The 23,791-nt window shown below is 61.6% G+C and overlaps 2 protein-coding genes and 1 pseudogene across 4 annotated transcripts in view; 1 reads left to right on the top strand and 2 right to left on the bottom strand.

Annotated features, from left to right (window-relative positions):
• The first annotated feature begins 599 nt into the window (after positions 1-599).
• The window catches only part of EIF4A3 (eukaryotic translation initiation factor 4A3), a 107,887-nt gene continuing 84,695 nt past the window's right edge, over positions 600-23,791 (top strand). The window contains exons 1-12 of one of the 2 annotated variants that reach the window (XM_056115786.1): positions 600-820; positions 1,133-1,205; positions 1,516-1,582; positions 3,331-3,393; positions 4,171-4,303; positions 4,469-4,549; positions 8,195-8,336; positions 8,473-8,611; positions 8,711-8,826; positions 10,429-10,536; positions 10,617-10,744; positions 10,819-10,838. In XM_056115786.1, coding sequence (XP_055971761.1) covers positions 652-820; positions 1,133-1,205; positions 1,516-1,582; positions 3,331-3,393; positions 4,171-4,303; positions 4,469-4,549; positions 8,195-8,336; positions 8,473-8,611; positions 8,711-8,826; positions 10,429-10,536; positions 10,617-10,744; positions 10,819-10,835 — 1,236 coding nt within the window. In that variant the 5' untranslated portion in view covers positions 600-651 and the 3' untranslated portion in view covers positions 10,836-10,838. Of the gene's footprint in view, positions 821-1,132; positions 1,206-1,515; positions 1,583-3,330; positions 3,394-4,170; positions 4,304-4,468; positions 4,550-8,194; positions 8,337-8,472; positions 8,612-8,710; positions 8,827-10,428; positions 10,537-10,616; positions 10,745-10,818; positions 10,999-23,791 lie in introns of those variants that run through there. The other variant, XM_056115785.1, reaches the window with a different exon arrangement.
• Positions 12,029-22,713, bottom strand: GAA (alpha glucosidase). Of its 2 annotated transcripts, none has more exons than XM_056115758.1 (21): positions 22,633-22,713; positions 21,111-21,223; positions 20,501-21,023; positions 19,770-19,915; positions 18,755-18,920; positions 18,578-18,674; positions 18,165-18,284; positions 17,960-18,078; positions 17,755-17,886; positions 17,006-17,113; positions 16,671-16,784; positions 16,507-16,591; positions 16,086-16,203; positions 15,565-15,698; positions 14,742-14,893; positions 14,502-14,650; positions 13,562-13,703; positions 13,262-13,411; positions 12,859-13,023; positions 12,617-12,769; positions 12,029-12,484 (listed from the first exon to the last, which is right to left on the bottom strand). In XM_056115758.1, exons 3-21 carry the CDS (start codon positions 21,011-21,013, stop codon positions 12,425-12,427), a joined length of 2,823 nt encoding a protein of 940 aa, XP_055971733.1. In that variant the 5' UTR covers positions 21,014-21,023; positions 21,111-21,223; positions 22,633-22,713; the 3' UTR covers positions 12,029-12,424. The 2 variants fall into 2 exon arrangements, with proteins under 2 accessions (XP_055971733.1, XP_055971734.1); XM_056115759.1 differs by lacking the exon at positions 22,633-22,713 and adding an exon at positions 22,156-22,226.
• On the bottom strand, positions 23,171-23,613 carry LOC130024959 (60S ribosomal protein L32-like; annotated as a pseudogene).

Genomic DNA, 23,791 nt, shown 5'->3' with positions numbered 1-23,791 from the left:
GGAGGGTTCCCGCGGGGGGGGCGGCGGGAGGAGATGCGCGCCCAGGGGAGCACGGCGGACCCTCTCCCCGCCCGCGCCGTCCCCGCACTGCTGACAGGCACCCGCCACAGGGGGCTTGGGGCTGGTCTGCAGCGGGACGACCCCGGCCCGGCGCGAGGACCTGCTGCTTCGGTCACTGCCCAGAGGGAGCCCTGGCCTCGGTGGGCGCCTGCCCTTGGACCGCACGTCCGAACCGAGCCCTGGGGGTCAGGCGGCCAGCGAAGGGGCGCGGAGCTGTCACACGAGGCCACCTGGCCAAAACCAACCGCTCGCAACCAGGACGTTCCTCTGGCCTTCTACAAGCCGCGCGTCCAGTGCAACGCCTCCCCTCCGCTAGGTCCCAGCCCAACATCAAGAGCGAAACGCGGAAGAGGAGCCGTAGGACGAGGCTCACGGGGCTTCCGGCCGGACGCGCTCTTTATAGAGGACGGCGGGACCCCGCCCCCCCACTCCGGCCCCGCGAGGTTTCTCTTCGCGCGAAGTGGCGTGGCCACGCCCCCTTCCCCGAGCCGCTCCGCAGGGGCGCGTGACGTCATTTCCGGGCGCCGGCGGCGGCGCGGGGCTCGACTTCCGCTCTGTGCTCGGGCGTGCGCGCGCTCGCCAATTCGCATCATGGCGGCCACGGCTACGATGGCGACGTCGGGCTCGGCGCGGAAGCGGCTGCTCAAGGAGGAGGACATGACCAAAGTGGAGTTCGAGACGAGCGAGGAAGTGGACGTGACCCCCACGTTCGACACCATGGGCCTGCGGGAGGACCTGCTGCGCGGCATCTACGCCTACGGTGCGCGGCGGGCCCCGCGTGAACCGGCACGCCCGCCCGGGCCGGACTCGGCCCGCCCGGGCCGGACTCGGCCCGGGTCGGCTCTGGTGGTCCCGGAGGATGCCCTCGGGCCACCCGGCAGCAGGGCCGGAGCCGCTCCACAGCCCGACTGTTTGCTTTGAGCACCCCCCCGCCCCCGCCCCCCCGGTAGTCCAGGGTTCGGGCCCGGCCCGGAGGTGCGGGGTCGGGGGTCCCGGGGCCTGCGCTCTCACGTCAGCTCTGTGACGTCCTGATCCCGTGACGTCAGCGCGGCTTCTCCCCCTTCCTTCGCAGGCTTCGAGAAACCGTCTGCCATCCAGCAGCGAGCCATCAAGCAGATCATCAAAGGCAGAGACGTCATCGCGCAGTGAGTGGCCTCTCGCCCCTGCCTGCCCGGAGGCTTTTTTTTTTTTTATCTTGCAGGACCCCCTTTTGGGGTTTGTGTCTCGTGCTCTCGGCCCACCAGGATGGGTCCCTGGGGAGAGGGTTCGCGCCATGCCAGGGACCCTTTCTTGCTGGGGTCCTGCATTCTGCCGCAGACCCCCAGCAGCAGCCGCAGTTATCACCGGTCTAAGACTGACCCCCGGGCCAGTCCACACCCGGTGGGGGGGGGGCGGGGCGCCACGATGTGCTTTCGGTGGTCCTTTGCTCTGAGCCCGCTTCTGTTTCCTATGCAGGTCTCAGTCTGGCACTGGCAAGACGGCCACCTTCAGTGTCTCGGTGCTTCAGTGCCTGGACATTCAGGTAAGTGTGCTCTCCTCTGTAGCTGCTGTTGAGAAGGGACACTTTGTTTCTCCTCCGGCTCAGGGGATGCTGTTATGTTAGTGTTCAAGCTTATTGTATGGCATACCAAGTGACTCTGTGTGTGTGTGTGTGTGTGTGTGTGTGTGTGTGTGTGAGAGAGAGAGAGAGAGAGAGAGAGTGTGGTCGTTCCCCCCCCCCCCCAAAAAAAGTTCCCTGTGGTCTTCATGTCCCTTCTTCCCCCACTGTGTGTTGGTCAGTCTGTGATAGAGGCCACGGATGTGTGGCGGTTGGGTCCTGCTCTGTTTCTGGGTGAGCGGCCCCCTCCGGTCCCAGTCCTGCTCCCGACCTACCCCACCACACCTTGCCTCGGGTTCACCCCGCTGCAGGGAGCAGTGTGCTCTCATCCTGTAGCTGCAGAGTGTTGTGCAGATGTGCAGATGCATCACCGCTTCTTGGTCCGTCCTCTGTCGCCGTGGCCAGCCCTCTGACTGGTGTACCGAGTGCTCGGTCAGCGCAGGTGTTCATGTGTCCTTTCAGATTGATGTTTCTCTTTGGAGCCTAGGCACCAAGAAGTGCGATTTCTGGGTTGCGAAAAGTTTGTTCTCTTTAAATCATTCCAATACACTGACTAAACTTATTTATTATAAAGCTAAAGACTTTTGGGGCCAGGACACTAATACAGCGGGGAGAGCCGTTTGCTTTTCATGTCACCGACCCGGGTTCGATCCCCAGCATCCCATATGATCCCCTGATTTCCACCAGGATTGATTCCTGAGTGCAGAGCCAGGGGCAGCCTCTGAGCACTGTCAGGTGTGACCCCAAAACCAGGAGATACAGACTTTTCTCCTCTGGTCTCTGGGCTGTGTCCAGTGGTTCCCAGGCCTTCTCCTGGCTCCCTTCTCAGGGATCACTCCCGGTGGGCTCCGGGAGTCATTTTGTGGTGCCAGGGATCAAACTCTGGGCAGCTATGTGCAAGACAAATGCCTTGCCTGGCATACTATTTCTCTAGCTCTCTTTTGTGCCTTTTTTCTTTTTTAACTTTGGTTCTAGCTCACTGTGGAGTCATTCAGGACCTTGTCAGAGGGTTTACTGGGCTGCTGTTAGTGGCGCCTTCTGTGGCACTGTTGTGCCCACTTAGCTGTCAGCTTCTCTGCCACCTTTCCATCCAGTTTGGTGCCCTCTTGCCGGGTCTCTCTGTTGGGGGCTGTACTCAGCAGCATTCAGGGAATGTTCTTGGCTCTGTGCTTGAGGGGGATTTTTAGTGCTGGGGGTGTGAATCAGATTCTGGAGTGCAGAGTAAGCACTTTAAATCCTGTACTATCACTCTGACCCTAGGAGAGATTCGTAACATTAATACCGTGCCAGAAAATCTTTTTGTTTAAACTGGTGGAATTCTTTTGTTGGCTTGTTTTGGTTCATACCCAGTGGTTCTCGGGGCTTACGCCTGCTCAGGGATCACTGACCACGCTCAGGGGATCCTTTGTGGTAGTGGGGATCGAACCTGGGTCAGGTGTGTACAAGGCAAGCACTTTAATCCCTGTGTGCTCTCAGGCCTCCTGGGAAACTTTTTAGCTAGTAGAAACCCTGCTACATGCCGTGGCTAGGTTCAGGGTTTAGGGCCTAGTTCGTACCTACTTGCACGATCTGATCAGCTGTGTGGCGGGGACGAAGTCACATCTCGAGCTGAGTGAGGCTGTGTCTCTTCCCTGGGAGAGCCACTGATCCTGTCCCCTGCTGTCCTTCTCCAGGTCCGTGAGACGCAGGCTCTGATCTTGGCCCCGACGAGAGAGTTGGCCGTGCAGATCCAGAAGGTGAGGGCACAGAGCTGTGCCGCTGTATCTAGGGGACCCTGTCCGCAGGCTGCTGGGCCCAGGGCTTTCTTCTGATAACTTCTGGATTGTGTTGTTACCTGGAGTGTGCCTGTATTTCTCATGGTTAGGACAGTCTTGTGACTGTCGCGTTTCCAACAGAAGTCTGCTTAGCCATTGCAGTTGTGGCTCTCTTACGGTGTTTTGGAAATGCTTTGTACAGACATGCACGTACCCATATATGCACATACAGATGTGTGGATTTATTTCCTGGTTGGGACGGGGCAGCTGGCAGTGCTCAGGGATATGCCTGGCTCTGTGCTCGGGGGACTCTACGCTGCGGGGAGCCTGTCAAGCTGCCTGCCGGGCTAGGCAGAGCTTCACTGGGGCGATGCTCTATGGGTGGATAGGGTCGCAGAACTTTCTGTTCTGTGTTTTCCTGTAGTCAGCCTCTTTTGCTTTTGTAATGAAATACCCACAAGACTGTTGGTGCTGAGGAGCAGGAGAGAGGGTGTAATTGTAGCACCATCCTGACAGGGCAGCATGCCTGCCCTTTTTTGGCACACTAAGGTGACGCTCAGGCGTTATTCCTGGGTCTGCACTTGGATTATCCCTGGCGGTGCTTGAGGGACCCTATGGGATGCTGGGGATCGAACCCGGGTCAGCCGTGTGCCAGGCCAGCACCCTCCCTGCTGTCCTATCGCTCTGGCTTGGCATGCTTGCTTCTGACTGGCCAGGGCACTAGGCCAGGCCAGCCACTCACGCTGTATCTGGCTTCAGGGCTTGCTCGCTCTGGGCGACTACATGAATGTCCAGTGCCATGCCTGCATCGGGGGCACCAACGTGGGAGAGGACATCCGGAAGCTGGACTACGGGCAGCACGTGGTGGCCGGCACACCAGGACGGGTCTTTGGTAGGTGCTAGGTCCCGAACCCGGGTGTGAGTGCTTCTGGAACATGCTTGAATGGTGCAGGACAGGTGCTGGGTGAGGTTCGGGTGGCTGGGGCTCTGAGGTGATCCCAGACTGGCCCTTTGAGCATGGCCTGAAGACTAACTTCTCACGAGCCTGGTTTGATAGATATGATTCGGCGCAGAAGCCTGAGGACACGCGCGATCAAGATGCTGGTGTTGGACGAAGCTGACGAAATGTTGAATAAAGGTAGAGTAACCAATTTCCTGCCAACTGTTCTGGAAACATTGCAGATCTGAGTTAGTGCCCTGGTAAGGTACTTGCTCTGCATGTGGCACCCACTGTGTACTGTCTCCTGAGCACCTTCTGGGTGATCACTGAGCACAGAGCCAAGAGTCAGCGCTAAACACTGCTGGGTGTGGCCTCGAAATAAAACCACAGATGCGGAGCTAACAAGTGTCCTGGGTGTAAAGTGGGATTAGGTGGAGGAAGAGCAGCCGGGCCCCAGGTGTCATAAGTGAGTCTCTGATTTCCGTTGTTCTGTGCTTGCGGCCAGTAAAGCTGGTGACAGCCAGGCGAGAGCAGGTCAGCTGGACCCGACAGTGGCATTTTCGAGTGTGGCTCAGTGTCACCATGGCCGGGCCGCAGTGTTGAGGAAGTGTGCGTGTTTGGCTGCAGGCTCACGGGGGCCACACTGTGGGCAGAGGCTGATGAAATCCAGAGTCCGGCTGCACCCCACGAGGCCACTGCATGCTTCAGCATTCGTAGACTTATGTAGACAAATCAGTTTCTGAGATTTCTAATAATTTGATGTACAGATCAGCCATCCCGGCCTCTGCATGCGGGGCTGCGGGACGTGAGCGTGGGCTCTGCACAGGGGGATGCTTGTGAGCATGGAGATGTGTATGAGCACCATCTCTGCACATGGGGATGCACGTGAGCGCTGGCTCTACATGCGGGGATGTGTGTGCTCTGGCAGGCTGTGGTGGGCTGTACGATAACACTGCTTTGTCCTTCCTCAGGTAGCTTAGGTTTATCAAGTCACACCCATCTAAGGACACTAAACTTGTATTGTAAGCAATGTCCTTTCTCTGGACACAGGAAGACAGTTAATATTATGCTTTGTAACTTGGGAGTTGACTCCGAATAATATTTACTCCTGGGCATCTGCTTTCTTGACTCAGTTGCCCTTAGTTCCTAGCACCCCAAAAGCAGTGTCCCGACCATGGACTAAATGGACCCAGGGCAAGCTGTGAGCTACCCTGGCATCGAAATGGGCCAGGCCAAAGCGCCACGATACTCAACTATAAGTTGAGGGCATGATCATGGACAAATGCTGTCATGATCCAAAGTAAGTAATGACAAGACTAGGACCCTGTTAGGGCTAGAATAACCTGGCCTGAGGACTGCGGAATGTATAATGAGATGTTTATATCTCTTACTGTGCTCACACAGAATGACATTGCTAGAAATATTAGAAGTAGATTTACTACAACTATTTAAGTAGATTACTAACTGAGGAAAGAACACACCCTTATTAGGATCCCACCCGTGAGCAGATCTCCTAGTAATCTGGAGTAATCTCTGTAGATGAGATTTTATCCTTGAGTTAATCTCCTGGAGGAGTGGTTTTACCTCTCATTATTAATTTGTCAATATTCAACCCACCTTTATGTCACCACCTCATGTGATTGCTATATAAACTAAGACTATAGGCTCGGGGAGGAGAGTCAGAAGCAAGAGGGCTCAGGCTCCAGAGATCCAGAGCAAGAGCCAGAAGGAGAAAGGTTCCAGATTGGGGCCCAGGAGAGAAGGAGGCAGAGAGAGAAGGAGTGAATAAGATTGGAATAAACTACTATTGATATCGACCAGCCTGGCCCTCGTCTACCCTTGGCCAACAGCCGTCCTGATCCAGGCCACACACAGCAGCTCAAGAGCACCGAACGCGGGTGGTGAGACAGTGCCGTCCAGTGAGCCCGCGAACGCACAACCTTTGACGTGCTAAGATTTTACAGCAGGCCGTGTGGTCTTGGCCAGGTCTCAGCCTCCCCCTGGTTTCCCAAGGCTGCAGGTCCTGTTGTGCTTTCCGAGAGTCCCCACCACAAGAGGAACAGGGCTGATGCAGCCTCAGTGGAAACTGTTCTATGGGACTGGGCTGGCATCTCGGCTTGTTGCTCTTCCTTACATGTGTGCTTTTCCTGGGGCCAGCCTGGTAGTGGCTGCTTTGGCCTTTTGGCCAGATCTTGTTCCCTGCCCAGCAGCCCGGTGCCCTGAGCAGCACCTCTGACTGGGAGCCCCTAGCCAGGTCAGCAGTGATGTCCCTCCTCGTCACAGACCCTGCTGTTCTTTTTTTTTGGGGGGGGGTAGCACCTGGTGATGCTCAGGGGTTCCTCCTGGCTCTGCACTCAGGAATCACTCCTGGCACTGACCATATGGGATGGTGATGCCAGGGATTGAACCCCAGGGAGCCACGTGCAAGACAGACGCCCTCCCTGCTGTAATACTGCTCCAGTCTTCTGGCTGTTTTTATTTTAATTTTTTAATTTTTCACGTTACTGGTGCCCGCTCGAGCAAATCGATGAACAAGAGGAGGACAGTGCTACAGTGCTCATAAAGTTGTTCACACTAATTGTCGCCATTCAGTATTTCAACACCAATCCCATCATCATTGCACCTTCCCGCCACCACCCCAGCCTGTCTCTTCCATGCTAAACTGTTTTGTATTGCTTGTCATGAATAAGAGTATGAGGTGTCACATGGCTGTGAAAGTGGCCACGCGCTCCTGGAATTCTAAAATTTTTATATATTTGTCCAGAGGCATTTCTGCGGCATGCTACTTTCTTCCAAGATTTATTTGTGAGGTTCTGAATTGTGGCCATTAATGCATTTAAATGGCGCCCAGCGACGGTTCTTGGTGTGACTGCCAAGGAAAACCTGGGGTTTTCAGTCACTGGTCCCGCATACCGGGGTTTCGGTGGGTTCATTCTCATGCGTGGGGGGCTCGGATTGATTGAGCCTGTGAAGGTTGGCTGTGAGCATGGTGGTGATTGGGTTCTGGAGGTTTGCGGCTTCTGGGGTTCATTTGGGGCTGGCGGAGGGACGCACCTGCCCCCCTCCGAGGTACCCTGGTGAGATTTGCCTGTTGCAGAGGGGGGAGACATGTCTGTGGCTTGCTGCTCTCCAAGATTCATTTGTGAGTCTTTGATGCACTTAATTAAGGTCTGCTTTTTATCTCTTTCGAGATGTATTTATGGGGCTCTAAGGCAATGCTGCTTGTATAGCTGAGCCAGAGGTGGTTTGTGCGTGTGGTTCCCACTTATTTAACTTTTGGCCATTTAGTTTCTCGGGAAACTAGATCCCAAGTTGTTGGGGTCTGTCCACAGGCACAGCAGCAATTTGGGGGTATCAGGAAGCCTGAAGGCACCATTAGGTTGCTGGTGCACTCGCTCTGCAGGTACAGGTTGGCCTTCTGCTCTTTGAGGGTTTTCCATCCCTCTGAGCACCTGCTGTCACATGCACCACATGTGCCTCGCCTTTGCCCTCTTGGTCAGGCTTTACCTGTTGGAGAGATTCCCACTGGTTCTCTACCCAGAAGGGAGCGAGGGCCAGGACTAGTGGGGCTGATGCTTGGCGCTTCCGCCCCTGAATGCCATCTGGCACATGGGCGTAGGACCTGGAAGGGCGCTGTGCGCCTTGGGAAGTTGACTGTGTCCTTTGGGCAGCAGAGGGCTGGGGACCAAATGAGGTGGGCAGGCGAAAGGCTCAGCTGAGCCCTGCAGGGCCCGGGCAGGACGAGAAGTTTGGGAACTGCTGAGTGGGACTGCGGGTGGGGCTGGGCAGGGTCTTGGTGCTGGGCTCGGGAAGGGCCTCCCGACACGGTGTCCCCCTCCGCAGGCTTCAAAGAACAGATCTACGACGTGTACCGCTACCTGCCCCCGGCCACGCAGGTGGTGCTCATCAGCGCCACACTGCCCCACGAGATCCTGGAAATGACCAACAAGTTCATGACCGATCCCATCCGCATCTTGGTGAAGCGGTGAGCCCCTCTGCCCACTCTGGGGGCCCCAGGCAGGGGGAAGTGGCTGCTGAGGGGCCGTGTGACTGGGGGCTTTGAGGAGCTTGTGAGGGCCATGGCCTCGGATGGGGTGCATCCTCACGGGTTCTGTCCCCAGTGATGAGCTGACCCTAGAGGGCATCAAGCAGTTCTTCGTGGCAGTGGAGAGAGAGGAGTGGAAGTTCGACACTCTGTGTGACCTCTACGACACGCTCACCATCACGCAGGCCGTCATCTTCTGCAATACCAAGCGGAAGGTGCGTCCCGCCTGTGCGTGCTGTGGGCGGGGGGGAGGCCCGTAGGAAGGCTGGGCACCCTCTGCAGCTCCCAGCCGACGGCGGTGTCTTGGTTCGCAGGTGGATTGGCTGACAGAGAAGATGCGCGAGGCCAACTTCACAGTGTCGTCCATGCACGGAGACATGCCGCAGAAGGAGCGCGAGTCCATCATGAAGGAGTTCCGCTCGGGCGCCAGGTGGGCCACGCCCTGCGCCCTCCTGCTTGCTCCCGAGCGTGGGGTCGTGGTGCCCCCCATCACAGGGCACTCCTGGCCCCCTGGGGTTTCTCTGGTTGCATCTTTGTCTTTGGGGGTCACACCTGGCGGTACTCAGGGATCACTCCTGGTGGGCACAGGGGACCATCTGGGGGTGCCGGGGTTCGAATGTGCGTCAGCCACGTGCGGGCCAGCGTCTCCCCATGGACTGACTGCCTGGCTGTCTGGGCCCAGGCCGCAGCTTTCTGTGCTTTGGGTTAGGGGGGCAGCATAGAGTTGGGTTTTCCATTTTCATATTTTCCTTTTTGGTGTTTGGGCTCCCCACACTGTGCTTGGGTCACTCCTGGCAGTGAGTGGTGCTGGGGTGAAGGGGCCGCACCCTGGCTGCTTATACATTCCCCCGGCCTGTCTCCTTGTTTTCTCACTTGAGGCATTTCTTGTCTGCACCGATGCTGGGTCTTAAAGTCTACGGCACTTGGGAGACACCAAAACAGCAGTACAGCGAGGAGAGTGCCTGCTTTGTACGCAGCCAACCTGGGTTCCGTCTCCAGCACCCCACATGGTCCCCAGGCCCCCCCGGGAGCCATTCCTGAGCACAAAGCCAGAGGGTGTGGTCCCCCCAATCTACAAAGATCTAAGACATTTTCTGCCCTTTCTTGGCCACACCTGGCCATGCTCAGGGCCTTCTAACTCTGAGCCCAGGGATTGCCCGTGGTGGCCGTGGAGCATTGAGCCAGGCCGGCTGCATGCAGAGCAGGCGCCCGCTGTACCAGCTCCCCGGCCCTCACTCATTCTTGCTTTGTGAAAATCTCCGCACCGCCCCGTCTCCCTGAGCTGCAGTGTGTGCCCCCCCACTCCCCTGTGTGTGTCAGAGCCACTCTCTGGGGCTTTCACTGCTGCGCCCCAACTCTTGTTTGTATTTGGGGCCACGCCTGGTGCTGTTTCCAGGGTCACTCCTGGCTCCTGGCAGTGCTTGTGGAACCATACAAGGTGCCGGGTATCAAACCCAGGGCAAATGCCTTTCCTGCTGGACTGTCTCCCTAGCCCCAAACTGCCCCTATCCTTTTTTCTTTAATTTAAAAATTTTATCGATTGGCTTTTGGGATCACACCCAGCGGTGCTCTGGCTTACTGCTCGGAAGTAGCAGAGACCTTGTGCCTGAGGGCTCAGTGCGCCAGATGCCTGTCCACATGCCGCCATCTGCCTCGATCCCAGGACTGCAGAGCCCCTCACCCCCAGCCCTGCCAGGGTGCGCCCCAAAACCCTTACCGAACAGATGGGAATTCAGGTTGGGGTGTGAGTTTGTTTAGGTTTGGGGGGACCCCTTTCAGTGCTCAAGGCTCACTCCTGGGGGCTCAGGGAACCCGGTGGGCTGCGTGTGAGGCCAGTGTGCCCCCTCAATCTCTCAGCCTCGTCACTGACGCCTCGTGTCTGTACTGAACCCCTCGGCCTGTGTGTTTGTGTCTCAGCTATCACTGGCTGGCTGGTGGCACCTACTGGTGTAGGGGGGCTAGAGCTGGGTCCATGTGTTGGCATGTATGAGGGGCGTGGCGGCCATGGGATGACTCGGTGCCTCTCTCGCAGTCGCGTGCTCATCTCTACAGACGTGTGGGCCCGGGGCCTGGACGTCCCCCAGGTGTCCCTCATCATCAACTACGACCTGCCCAACAACCGTGAGCTGTACATCCACAGGTAGGCGCCCCGGCCACCGGCGCCCCGCCCCTCCCGCCCCCCTCTCCCCCTCCAGAGCTGAGGCAATTCTGTTCCCCCAGAATCGGGAGGTCAGGCCGCTACGGCCGCAAGGGTGTGGCCATCAACTTCGTGAAGAACGATGACATTCGTATCCTCAGGGACATTGAGCAGTACTACTCCACCCAGATTGACGAGATGCCCATGAATGGTGAGGCGGGAGCAGCCCCCCCCCCCCCCCCGCCAGCCTCACATGGCCCCCCCTAACCCACTGTCTCCTTGCAGTTGCCGATCTCATCTGAGGGGCCGCTTGCCCTGTGGACCCGGAGGCTGGTTGCTGTCTGCCCTTTGGAAGGCCGCAGGGGTTCCATCGATAATATTTCGGGAGCCCCTGGACATCCCTCTTCCCCATGTGTAAATAATGTGTTGCGCAGTGTCTTTTTTCATTAAACGTCGAAAACTTCCCATGAGCTTCCCATGCCATCGTGGGTGGGTCGTGAGCGTTTGGCTGCTGGCAGGAAGGCTGAGCCCAGGACCATGTTCCAGGGCCGGGCGCCTATGGTACTGGACAGGAGGGCCACTCCCGTGGTTCTGTTGGGTATACAGGTCATGTGGGTCAGCCCCAGGGCCATTGCTCCTCTGCCTACAGCTGGACTCTGCCATCAAGGGTGTTCGCAGACTGGTGCAGAGCCGGAGCCTGGTCAGGACACTTGGCAACAGCCAGCAGAGAGGGACAGCAGGCGGGGCCAGCTTCTATCTGGGGGACTGAGCACTTGCATCCGGAGCGTGAGGTGGGTCACTGTCACACCTGCCACAGAAACCAGGGGCCTTGGCGCATGTGGCCAGTCCGAGGAGAACAGGGCAAGATGTGAACAGATACTCAGAGCCGTGGGGAGTGTGATGAGATGTCAGTCTGGTGGTAGGACCCACAAGAGGCTCGCCGCGCCGACCCCATCCAGTGGAACCATGTCACCTTCTGTGTTTGCCCCAAGTAAGTGGAAAATGGCTATTCAGTGAAGCCTCACGCTTGAATGTGGGGCACGCCCTGCGGGGCCAGGGCGGAGGGGGGCCAGTGTGTGCGTGTCCTCCGGGTTTGGGAGCCACACCCCACAGTGCACAGGGCCTATCCTGGCAGTCCTCGGGGAGCCAGGGGGGAGCTGGGGTGAACCTGGATTGGCTGTGTGCAGACCTTCCAGACCAAGCCTCATGTGTTAGCCAAGAAAGAATTGTGGCTGTCTGCTTGGGACACTGGGAAGGCTGCGGGTCTCCGGGGGGCATGGCAGGCGGGACACACAATGCAAAAGCATGCTGCCACCTCGTGGAGCCAGGCCATGTGTGCGAGCTCCAGGCTGGACCCAGTTCCCAGTGTCCAGAGGGGGGCGGGGCGATGTTCGGGGCACATGGGCAGAGTCAGCAGGCGGGAGCCAGAGGCTGCTGAGGACCCTGGGGACAGAGAAGTCTCGCAAGTGGACACAGACACATCCTCGCCAGATCCTGAGGCCGCAGCCTGGACTGGGATGTTTATTCAAATAGTTCCAAGAAGAAAGTTCCCTGGGTCCTGCCTGGGGCTTGTCCAAGGTCGGGCCCCTGTCCAAAGGCATCTGCTATGGCCACTGGCTCCCTTGTCCTCAGAGTCTGAACCTCGTGGCCTGGGGGGCAGGGACACCCCTGTCCCAGGGGTGGGTGTGGGGGCTGGGCTGTGTGCCAGCCTTGCCCCCACCATCACTTTAACAGCAGGTTGGCTTTGGGGAGGGGCCCCTACCCGGGAGGTAGACAGCAGACCCGAGTGTGCAGGTGGGGGAGGGGCCCCTATCTGGAGGTAGACAGCAGACCCCAGTGTGCAGGGCACCGCGCAGAGCTGAGGCCACGCACCGGGATGCACAGCCAGGCCTCAAGCCCAGCTGATGAGAAACTTCGTCCCCAGGGTCAGGGTTACTGGCACCTGCAGGGTCTGGAAAGGCACCATAGGCACCTGGTGAGTGTCCAGCACAGCAGCCTTTTGCTGGGGGGGACGGCCTCCAGCACCCCCAGGGAATGCGGTGCTACTACCCAGCCCCAGCCCAGCCCCGGGGCGCCGCCTTGCCTGGGTGTCCGGGTTGTAGATGAAGTTGGAGATGGGCACACCATCGGATAGCACCTGTTGAGGGGCCTCAGACACGCCCAGGACCAGGACCTTGTCCAGCTGCAGACCAGCCCCCTCACTGCTCACCTGCACCGGCTTGTTCCCGACCGTGTTCTGGCCACACAGCAGGGCAGGGTGAGGTGGACGCAGGCCCAGTGCCCCCGAGTCAGGACGCTCACCTCCCACTGTCCCTCAGGTCTCACCTTCCTGGCCCAGAAGCCCACCAGTGTGTAAGCCCCGGTCTCTAGCACCCCCAGGCTGTCACCATCGTCCCAGTAGAGCTCCCCTTGGGCGTCCCCACTCGCGGTGAGGGCCACGACCAGGGCCATGGGCTGCTGACGCGTCTCTGTCGTGGTGAGGCCGGGACCCTGCAGAGGGCGATGGACATGTCACTGCCTGGCCCGCAGGATAGCCTCAGTGGGTACCCACACAGCACCATGGCACCTGGGTGGGGGCCCACCCGCTTTCGGCTCCCCCATCCCTGGCTGGCCCTATTCGGGGGCTCTGCCTGCTATGACAGCGATAGTGGAGCCCTGGATATTTGCAGCTGTTCCAGAAGAGGATGATCTAGGCACCCCGAGGTGGTGCCCCACCCCCAGTTCCTACCTGCAGGGTAATGATATACCCCTCCCGAAGGTGGACATTGATGGTATCCAGGGGTGCTGGCAGAGTCACCCACTGTCCCTGGCTAATGATGGCAGACACACGGACTGCTGTAGGCTGAGAAGGGAGGCTGCCGATGGACTCCAGAGGCACCTGGATGGACATGGCACATGTGGGGGTATATGAAACCCTGCCCCACCCTGTCTCGGGCTGAGCTGCCCATGGCTGGGCACTGCCTGCAGGGACGCCTCACATTCGGGGGGCTCACTGCAGGGATGTGCCATCCACCTAGCGGGGACTCACCGTGTGCAGCTCGTACCACTTGCCGGTTGGGAAGTAACCAGTGACCTCCGTCCTCCCGGGGTCCAGCACGGGGGTGACAAGCAGGGCCTCCCCCCACATGAGCTGGCGGTCCACAGTCCAGGTGTGGGGATCCTGGGGGAACCTGCACCAGGAAAGTCTCTAGGGTCAGGGGGCTCCAAGGGCCCCAGCAAAGCAGCCCAGACTGGCCAGGGTAAGGACGCCATGCTGTCAGGGTGGGTGTGGTTGATGATGCTTCCCCAGGAGCGGCCGGAGCGGCCCAAGCAGAGCACCCCCCTGGTCATGTTCAGAGAGGAGGATCTTCTCCCCGAAACTAAACCTCGGGCTCGGCTCTGCAGCCACATACTCCGGGAGCCTCTAGGCTTCCTGGGGGCCCCTGAGACTTAGAACTCTGCAGGGTTCCCAGAGCTGCTCCAGCCGCACTCCAACAGCTGGAGAACAGGTGTAGCCTGGAGCGTGTCACCCCTCATTCCAGGGAGAAGTGCTATTTCCTGGCACAGTGTATAGAAGGGGTGTGGCCTGAGCAGCGGCCCTGTCCCCTCCAGGAAGAGAGGCGGAGTCACTGGGCAGGGAGGGCATAACCTGGGCCCCGCCCCTCACTCACTTCAGGAAAAGGGGCGGGGGTCAATCGAAGGGGCAGTGACCTGAGGGGGGGAAGGGGGGCCAGCCCCTAGCTCCAGGAAGGGGGCGGAGTCACCGCAGGGATGGGCGTGGCCTGGGCCCCGCCTCTCACTAACCCCAGGAAGAGGGGCGGGGTAACTTTGAAGGGGCGTGGCCTAGACAGAAGCCCCGCCCCAGAAGGATGGGCGGGTCCCTTGCGGGAGGGCGTGGTCTGGGCCACGGCCGATCCCTCACTCCAGGAAGAGGGCGGGGTCACTGAGGGGAGGGCGTGACCTGGCCGCGGACCCGCCCCCTCGCTCACTCCAGGAAGAGAGGCCGGGCCACTGTGGCCCCGTCCACGTGCGCGCGGTGGAAGAGCGTGTAGAGGTGGGGCAGCAGTGCATAGCGCAGGTTTAGGGCCTTCCTCATGGCCCGCTGTGCTTCGTCGCTGAACTGGTAGGGCTCCTGCGGCTGGGCAGGGGACGTGGAGCGTGGGCTCGGGACCCCAGCCCCTGTCCCTGGCCCCGCGCTGCCCGCCCCGGGGGTCTTCCGGGCGCCCTACCGAGCTGGTGAGGCTGTTGTGGTTACGCATGAAGGGGTAGAAGGCACCCAGCTGCATCCAGCGCACACACAGCTCCTCGGTCGTGTCGCCTTGGAAGCCACAGATGTCCGCCCCGACCAGGGGCACCCCCAGGAGGTTGAACAGCAGGACACCTGGGAGCAGAGTCAGCCTTGACCTCGGGCTGCATGCCGCCCCCTGCATCCCCCGCAGCTGGTCTGCTGAGACCACTCCCCACACCAAACGGCGATGGCCCCTTTGACCCCCTCAACAATTCAGTGTCCTGGAGGGTCCCTCCCCTCCTCCCAGAGACCACGTGCAGACCTGAGGTCTCCCCATCCAGGCCTCTGGGGGTTTCTCTTGCTCTAGGCACTGTTTGTGGCTGTGAAGCCGTCACAGGCCCAAGCCTGGGCATGTGGCAGGGTGGAGACACAGCATTATGTTGCCAAGTTTTGGAACCCCAGGGAGGCTTCTTGTCCCACCCCTGGGGCTGGGGTGCCCTGCTGGTGATGACACACATGTGGGCCCAGGGCTCAGGACCTGTTCTGTAGGTGGCACCTAAGGTGCCTGCCTGGGGGGGCAGGTGGAAGCCAGATGGCGGAGGAAGTCCAGCCACCGCGCCAGGGAACCGCTGTCCCAGAGCGAGTAAGGACCAACAAGTGTTTCTGGGCTGTGGCAGCTCTTTGCTGTCCGCCCCATGCCCCGCCGGCAGGCAGCCTCAGCCTCGGGTCCAGGGGTGGCTCTGTCCGGGGAGCAGAGCTGTGTGTGCCTGCAGGCGGGAGGGGGCTGCCAGGGAACAGGCCTGGGACGAGGCTTGTGCACCCACCAGGGATAGAGTACGCGAGCTGCTCCCATGTGCTCCACACGTCCCCTGTCCAGTGGCCGGCATAGTGGCCATGGCCAGCAAACGTCGAGCGCGAGATGACGAAGGGGCGCTTCCTCCGAACCTTCACCAGCGCACTGGGAGGGATGGGACACACGGGCAGTGACCAACGACCAATTCCCTGGGCATCAGAGCCCACCTTGGTCAGCAGCTGGCCAGAGCTGGGGCCGCCTAGTCCTGAGCACAGGAGGGCCTGCCCTCTGTATGCAGTCAGGCACGCACGCAGGCAAGCAGGCAGCACACATGCATGCACGAACACAGGCGCTCACACATACATGCACACACCTACACAGATTTGCACCATGCACACTGGTACTCACACATGCACGCACGCAGCTTGTACATGCACCACGCATATACGTACCACGCACGCTCGCACGCAGGCGCCCATACATGCATGCACCACACATGCACGCAGGTGTTCACATATCCACCACGCATGCAGATGCCCTGTGGCGGCTCACCTGTGTGATGCCATGGCTTCACTTAGGCCATACAGGTTGTGCAGATTGTAGTGCGAGGACAGGAACTGGCGGCTGGAGGCACAGATGGTAGCGGCCCGCAGGGTGCCGCCAGCAACCCCTGGAAGGGGAATCCCTGTTCCCAAGGGGCCCTTCTGTGGGGGACCGATGCTGTGGACAGCATTGCGGAAGCCCGGCCCTCAGGCGCACCCTGAGGCAGCCCCATTTCTTACCAGCACTGCTGCCTGGTCAGGGTCCCCTTTCTCCTAGAGTTCTCAGGGGCTGAAACCTGTTGCCCCAGACCCCTTCCACCCTCCCTGGGCCATGTGCAGTCCAGGAGGCCTTCCTGGGGGCTGTGCCAGGGAAGGTCCCCTACCCCCCCCCCCCCCCCCGCAAAGGAAACAGGACCGGGCATGGGGCTAACCAGGCACGTAGGGAGGATTCTCCAGTTCGTTGTTGGGGCAGCCATTCACAGAGCCCGCCAGAAAGTTGGATGGTTCGTTCATGTCCTGCCAGAGAGGCGTGGAGTGGGTGCCCTGAGCAGGGCATGGGGCGGGGCAAGCAAGGAGCCGGGCGGGTGGCACTCACAATCCACATGCCGTCGAAGGGCACCTGGGCATGGAACTCCTTCACCATGTCCTCCCACCAGCCGACAGTGGCCGGGTTGGTGAAGTCGGGGAAGACGGTGAGCCCCGGCCACACCTGCACCGGAAGCCGGAGGTGGACACTCAGGCCAGGCTTGGCCTCTGCTACCACCTGAGGGTGCTGCTCCCGGGATTTCCCCCAGCCAGGACCCCCTTCCTCTGGGTTCTGGGTGGAGCCTGATGCAGCAGCCGCAGCACCCCTGGGAGGGCCGGAGGCAGCCAGGGACCCCAGACCCAGTGCCCTCCCACTGTGGTACCTGGAGGGATCTGCGCCTCTACCTTGCCAACGAGCGGCTGGTCCGTATCATTGGTAATGAAGACGCCCCTCCGGAGCCCCTCGTCATAGGGCCGGTAGCTCCCAGGGTGCTCAGAGCTAATGGCAGCGTCCTAGGGGAAAGTGAAATCAGCCTGGCACCCGCCAAGGGACAGGGAGGTAGGATGGGACCTAGGTAGGAGGTGATGGGGTGGGGCAGGGCAGGGCGGGGCCTGCAGCTAGGGGGGCAGGGCCAGTGCAGGACTCACCAGCGGGGCCTGAAGCTGCCGGAGGGGCAGGGGAGGTGGGGCCTGTAGCCCCCAAGGTCCCACTGGCTCGGCTCTCCTCCCTGGGTGCCGCCAGCTGGGCTCTTACAGTTCCACGTGAATTGTTCCCAGGCCCTTGCCTGGCAGATGCAGAGCAGGGCACACGGTGCTGAGGGTGGAACTCGGGGCCTCGCGGCCCAGCCCCATGGTACGTTTGCTTATTTATAATGATGGGTTTTGTAACTGGAGCCTCCTCAGTGATGCTCGGAGCCATGTGCCCAGCGGTAAGGGTCTGACAGCTGGGGCGCAAACTGGATTCAAACTCGGGGCCTTGGGCTTTGGCCCGCGGCACCACCTCCTGGCCCACCCTCTTCTATTTTTGTTCTTTGGACCATGACAGGATTGCCCCTGGTTCTGTGCTCAGGGTCACTCCTGGGAAGCTCGGGGGAGCACACGGGGGCGTCGGGGGTCGGACCGGCCCTCCTGGCTTCCGGGTCCTGCGCTCTCACCACCAGCATCACGTAGTGGCGGCCACTCGCGTGCAGCTCCTGCACCATGGCCGGCAAATCGCCGAAGCTCCGCAGGTCGAAGGTGAAGTCCTTGCCGCCGTCAGCGTAGTCCAGGTCGTTCCACTGGGTGTCCTGTGGCCATGCGTGGGCTCAGCCGCCACCCACCCCGCTCCACCCCGCCCCTCGCCGCGCCGCCCCCACTCACCAGGGGGAAGTGGGCGCTGGTCATGTTGGCCACCACCTGGAGGGTCACGTTGGTGGATGTGTAGCCCCAGCGGCAGAGGTGGAAGCCCAGGCCCCAGTAGGGCGGCATGAGCGGGAAGCCTGTGAGCCAAAGTGCAGCCCGCCGGGCCCGTGAGGAAGGGCGGGCGGCAGGTGGGCTGGGGCACGGCAGGGCCGGGGACGCCTACCCACGATGTCCAGGTACTGCCGCACCACGCTCTTTGGTTCGGGGCCCAGGAAGACATACATGTCCAGGATTCCTCCCGTCGATCGCCAGCTGAGTGCTGGGCTCGGCTGCAGGACCACGTCTGGGGGAGTAGCCTGGGGTCAGGAGCATCAGCGCTGGCAGAGGCAAGGGGTGGGGCGGGGCGGGCTCCGGGGCGGGGCCACGATGGTGAGGGCGGGGATCTGGGCGGGGCCAGGCTCCTGGGGCGGGGCTCAGGATGGGGAGGGCGGCCTTAGCCAAGATGGGGCGTGGTCTTTTGAGGGCGTGTCTACTACTATGGGACGTAGCTAGGGCGGGGGTTTACGAGGATACGTTTTTCACGACGGGGCGTGGCCAGGGCGGGCAGGGTGGGGCGGGGCAGGGCTAGGGGCTCACCCATGGCATTGCTATTCAGCAGGAAGACCCCGTGGGCCAGCCCGCCCGCCTCCAGCACCATGTAGAAGGGGTGCGAGCCGTACAGGTTCTCGTTGAGCTGCGCATGGGGGACACAGCACCTGAGTCCCTTCCCCTCCTTCTTCCTTCCCCTCCAGCCAGGCTGCCGCCGGCCCTCACCATGGGGGCCTTGTCCCGGTTCCACAGAGTGACCCTGGTCCAGTCAGTGCTCAGGATCAGAGGGCCCAGGTGCTCAGCCAGGCCCACAATGTACTGTGACGGCAGGGAGGTGGACAGCTGCAGGTACTGGTCAGCAAAGATGAGTGGGGCCACAGTGGTGTTGAGCCTGTGGGGAAACCAAGGAAGCCCACCTGGCTCTGGGTGGCCACCCAACACCCCTCAGCTCCTGACAGGGTGGGGCGCAGCCCCAGAGCTGGGGGACTCTCAGTCAGGGATCCCCTAAGGCCTGCTGGTGTCAAACCCCCAGATGTTTGGGCAGGGAAGATGGATCGGACACTTGGGCATGCCAGCTTGGGCACTGCTCTGGGGCACACTGGGACCCAATGCTTTTGTCATCTTCTCTCGGATGAAGGCTCTCCAGCTCGCGCCACCATACAGCTGGCCCCTTTCTAGAACTTTCTCCCTCCCCCTTGGCTCTGTGCAGAGAGGGACTTGCTGTCCTCTCTGGGTATTACCCAAGGGAAAGTTCTGGAAGGTGAGCGAATTCCAGAGGATGTGCCAGACTCGGGTATAGCACCTGTGAGTCCAGCCTTGCTTTGTGAATAATGTGCTGCTCTGTTCACCCTCAGGGTCATCGCCTGACCACTGCTGTGCCAAGTGACTGACCCTGTGGAGGCCAGCGGCTGCACCCCGAGTCTGCTGGGGACCCCGCACTCCGGGGGTGGGGCAGGTGATACTATGATCTGAACGAGGTCAAGGATCCGAGTGGCCAGGCCTGCTGGTCACCTTGTGCACTATGTGCCACTTCCTTTTTGAAGGGGGAGGACTGGGGACAGGGGGCAAGGGAGCCCCACAGTGCGATGAGCGTTTGCCTGTGCCACTCTCCAGCTCCTCCCACAGCCCCCCAACAGCCCCCAGGCCACTCGAGGGTCCAGTCAGAGTGCCCAGGACTGCACGTCAGGAGAGCCCCTGAGGGGCCTTTGAGAGGTCACCGGGTGCTTGGGGGGACACTTACAGCACCCGGTGGTCCCCTGACCGGCGGACGATCACCCCGAAGGGGTCTCGGGACAACTCCACCTCGTAGAGTGGGCTCTCAGCTTTTGTGTGGACTTGGGGGGTCCTCAAGGGCACCTCATAGCGCCTGTTCTTGGGGTCTCTGATCTAGAAGAAGACAAGATGGGGCCATGAGACCCCCTAGTGGGTCAGCATCTGGCCCCTCTCACCTGCCCCCTCTCGTTGCCCTGCAGGGCACAGGCTGGTTCTGGTCCCAGAGTGTGACTGTCTCCAGTGGTCGGGCCTGTGACATGGCCTGTGTGTCCCTGGGACGTGGCCGAGCAGTGTGGCCGTGGCCTGTGTGTCCCTGGGACGTGGCCGAGCAGTGTGGCCGTGGCCTGTGTGTCCCTGGGACGTGGTCGAGCAGTGTGGCCGTGGCCTGTGTGTCCCTGGGACGTGGCCCTGTGATGCGTAAACGGGGCAGACAGTGCCTCCCTATGTCGCTTCTTCAGCCAGAGATGCTTGGACAGCACATGGCATTGGGGATCAAACAAGGCAGATGCCCGGGGTACCCGCCTACTCCTGCTGAGTGCCACACCCATGCCCAGGATGCTGCTGGGCTCCTGGGACCCGGCAGGGGCCCGTCCTCCCTCACATCCTCCGTTCAACCCTGCACTCCTTGCTGGGATCCCTGGGGATAGTGTGGGTCTTCTGCGTGCCCGCCCCTCGCCTCTCAGCCCAGGCCTCGCCCACCGTGAGGCGTAGGCGGCTCTTGGTCTCGATAAGCACGTCCAGCTGCAAGGTCATGACATCCTTGGGGAGGAAGGAGGTGCAGGGGCGCGTCAGCGTGGCCGAGTAGCCGGTGGCCGTGGCCGTGAGGTTCTCCAGCTTGTAGCTGCAGTAGCCGGTTGGGAAGAAGCACCAGGGCTGGCCGAGGCCGGCTCCCCTGGGCGGGCCCGCGGGCTGGTAGCAGCAGCCCCGCTCCCTGCACTGCTGCTCCGAGATGCCCCTGTCCGGGGCGCAGTCGAAGCGGCTGCTGGGGGCCACGTCGCACTGGTGCGGGCTGGGCGGGTCCCTGGGGCCGCGGGGCCCCTGCTGCCGGGCGCTGGGCTGGTCCCCAAAGCCCCTAGAGAGGCTGCGGAGCTCTCGCGGGTTCTCGGCGCAGTCATCGAGGAGCGTGTGTACCAGCAGGGCTGCGGTGGCCAGGAGGAGCAGGGCGCAGCCTCCCAGCAGCGGGCGGGGGCAGGGCGGCCACCTCGGGTCCATGGCACTGGCTCTGAGAGAGAAGGGCCGGAGGGAGGGCAGGGTGGGCGTTGTGGAAGAAAGCCCATGAAGGCTGCGGGCCCCCAGGTGCCCAGCATACCGACAGTGGACGGAGGGAGGGCCAGGGAGGGCGGGCCAGCCCCAGAACGCCTTCCGCTGCAGAGGTCTGGAGGGTCACAGATGAGAGCTCTCCCTGCTTCTCCTTCCGTCTTCCTGCGGACCGTCAGTATTAGACAGGGCTAGGGTGGGGGTCCTCTCCCAGAGGGGCTGCAGGCCCTGGGCTGGGCAGTTCTGACCCACGGAAGGGCCCTGGGAGGGGTTCTCGGGGTGCCTGCCTCAGCCCTGCTGGGAAGGTGCTGGCTTGGGGTCCTGGGGTTCCTCATGGCTCTCCTGGGGGTCCAAACTCCAAGCCAGGGCCAGGACACAAGAGAGCTGCAGGTAGGGCCGGGCGTCCCGGCACACCTGCTGGCCACACGGGGCACTGCTGAGCCTGGCCGCCCACGCTGGGCACCAGCTGGGTGGCCAACAATTCAGTTCTGACATGGCCCCGTTAGCATCCGCCCCCACACACACACACTCCCCCCCCCCAGTTCCTGTTCCAGCAGAGGGCCCCAGTTCGCGCGCGCGCGCACACACGCACGACCCTCCAGCAGCGCCCCGCAGCAGCCTGCCCCCAGCACCCCTGACCAATGCACTTGCACTGTGACGGGTCCCGCCCCGGGGGCGCTGGGGTTCGGGTTAGGCTAGAACAGGCCAAAAACCAGGCCAGGCCGCCTGGGGCGGGCGCACTGGTGGGGGGCGCCGCGGCCGCCTCCGGGGCCTCCGGGGCCTCCCAGGCGGTCCCGCTCCCGCGCGAGCCGTTGGCCCCTCGCACGTTCCTGTGCCGCCGCAATCGCGTGATTAGGGCGCAGCCTGCGGTCTGGGTGCCCCTCCCCGGGCGCGGGCCTGGAGGTCACGAGGTCGCGGCCTGCCCGCGGGGCCGAGGCTGCCCGCCCCCGCGGCCGCAGGTGCCTCAGGTTCCCTGGCGGCAGTGGCGGCGAGGGAACGCGCCCTTGGGCGGCCCGCGGCGGCGGTGGGAGAGGCTCCGGGACCGGCCGGCCCGAGCTGGACCCGCGGCGCCCGCCCCAGCCCGCTCAGCAGCTCACCTCCGCGCACGCGCGTCCGGCCCCGCTGCGCTCCCGTCCACGCATGTGCTCCCGCCGCTGACCACTGCCGCGGCCCCGGCGCGGGGGCGGGGCGGGCGCGCCACGTGACGGCCGCGCGCCCTGGCAGAGGCTGTGGGGGGATGGGTGGGGACTCGCCCCCCGCCCGGGGAGGGCCCCCGGCTGTCGTGGCCCCACCTGCCGCGCTGACCAGGGGCCCGCAGGGGGCAGCCCGGGGCGGGCCCGGAGCCGCTTACCCCGGAGTAGGACAGCACTTTGCCCGGGACCGTGGCCTCATGCAAGGTCCGGGAAGCGTGCATGGAATGAGCGGAATGTGCGCGCGAGCAGCAGGCAGGACCGTGGTCACGTCCGACCAGGCCCCGCCGGTGAGCCCTGCAGAGGCGGCCGCTTTCGCTTTCGGCAGCCCCGCCGCCCGCTCCCTCTGCCCACCTGTCCCGCCCCGAGCTGAGCTGCGCTTACCCAGGTGGGCCACGGGAACAGCGGGCTCCGGTTTGGGGGCCCTCTGCGCCCACAGCGTCCGGAGCACTGTCAGGGCTGATTCCCGAGCCCAACGGGTGTGGCTCAGCCCCTCCCAGCCCGCGAGAAGGTGAACTCGAAGAGCCAGTGTGGTGTGCGGGCAGGTAGCGGCTGCGGAGGGCATGGAACGGGACTCCCTTTCCAGTTTCACAACAAATAGGCCTTTCTGCTCCCTGACTCGGACCCTTTTAATTTTCTGCTGAAAAGCTGGAGAATTACCTTGTGGGATGTTTTTCCTTTACACGGGGGAGAGGTTGGCCCAGCCCAGAAATCCGGGTGAAGGACGGGGAGGGCCCTGGGGTGGCACCACCCCTTGGCAGTCCTGCCTGGCAAACCTGGGGTCACCTGAGCCAGGATGACCTAACGGTGTGGAGCTGGGAGTGTCCAGTGGTCACTCAGGGCCTCCTGTTCCTGGGCTTCCTTTTTTTTTTTTTCACTTTTACACACTTTATTAACACAATTCGAGGCGCCCAACGCCTGCCTACTCATTCTCTTAACTGCACAGCCTGGCATTGGGGTTGGTGAATCTGATGGTCAGCTGGGCCGCTATTTCCACGATTGCTTTGCGATTCTTGGAGGACACGTTGTGAGCGATCTTGGCACAGTAAGATTTGCTGCACATCAGCAGCACCTCGAGCTCCTTGATGATGTGAACCAGGAACTTCCGGAAGCCGCTGGGCAGCATGTGCTTTGTCTTCTTGTTGCTCCCATAACTGATGTTGGGCATCAGGATCTGGCCCTTGAATCTGCGGCGCACCCTGTTGTCAATGCTTCTGGGCTTGTGCCAGTTCTGCTTAATCTTGACAATAGTGGTCAGACTGGTGCCTGATGAACTTCTTGGTCCTCTTTTTGACGATCTTGGGTTTCACGAGAGGTCTGAGGGCAGCCATGGTGCCTTCGGGAGATGGCGGCCACCTCTGTCAGAAGCGCCGAGGAAGAGTCCTGGGCTTCCTTCTTACGGGAGGCGTGGAAACCCACGGCGCCCGCTGCATCAGGTCTGACCATGGGTGCCGGCAGCCCCAACATGCTGATGTCTGTTCCTCCTTCTTAGGGTCCTCTTCGCAGTGTACGTGGCTTTCTGTGACCCAGACAGTCCCAGGCC

Source organism: Sorex fumeus, unplaced genomic scaffold (assembly GCF_029834395.1).
Source record: "Sorex fumeus unplaced genomic scaffold, SorFum_2.1 ptg000029l, whole genome shotgun sequence".
In the NCBI taxonomy this organism is placed as follows: Eukaryota; Metazoa; Chordata; class Mammalia; order Eulipotyphla; family Soricidae; genus Sorex; species Sorex fumeus.
The sequence above is the reverse complement of the archived record's forward strand: the minus strand, read 5'-3'. Positions and strand labels throughout refer to the sequence as shown.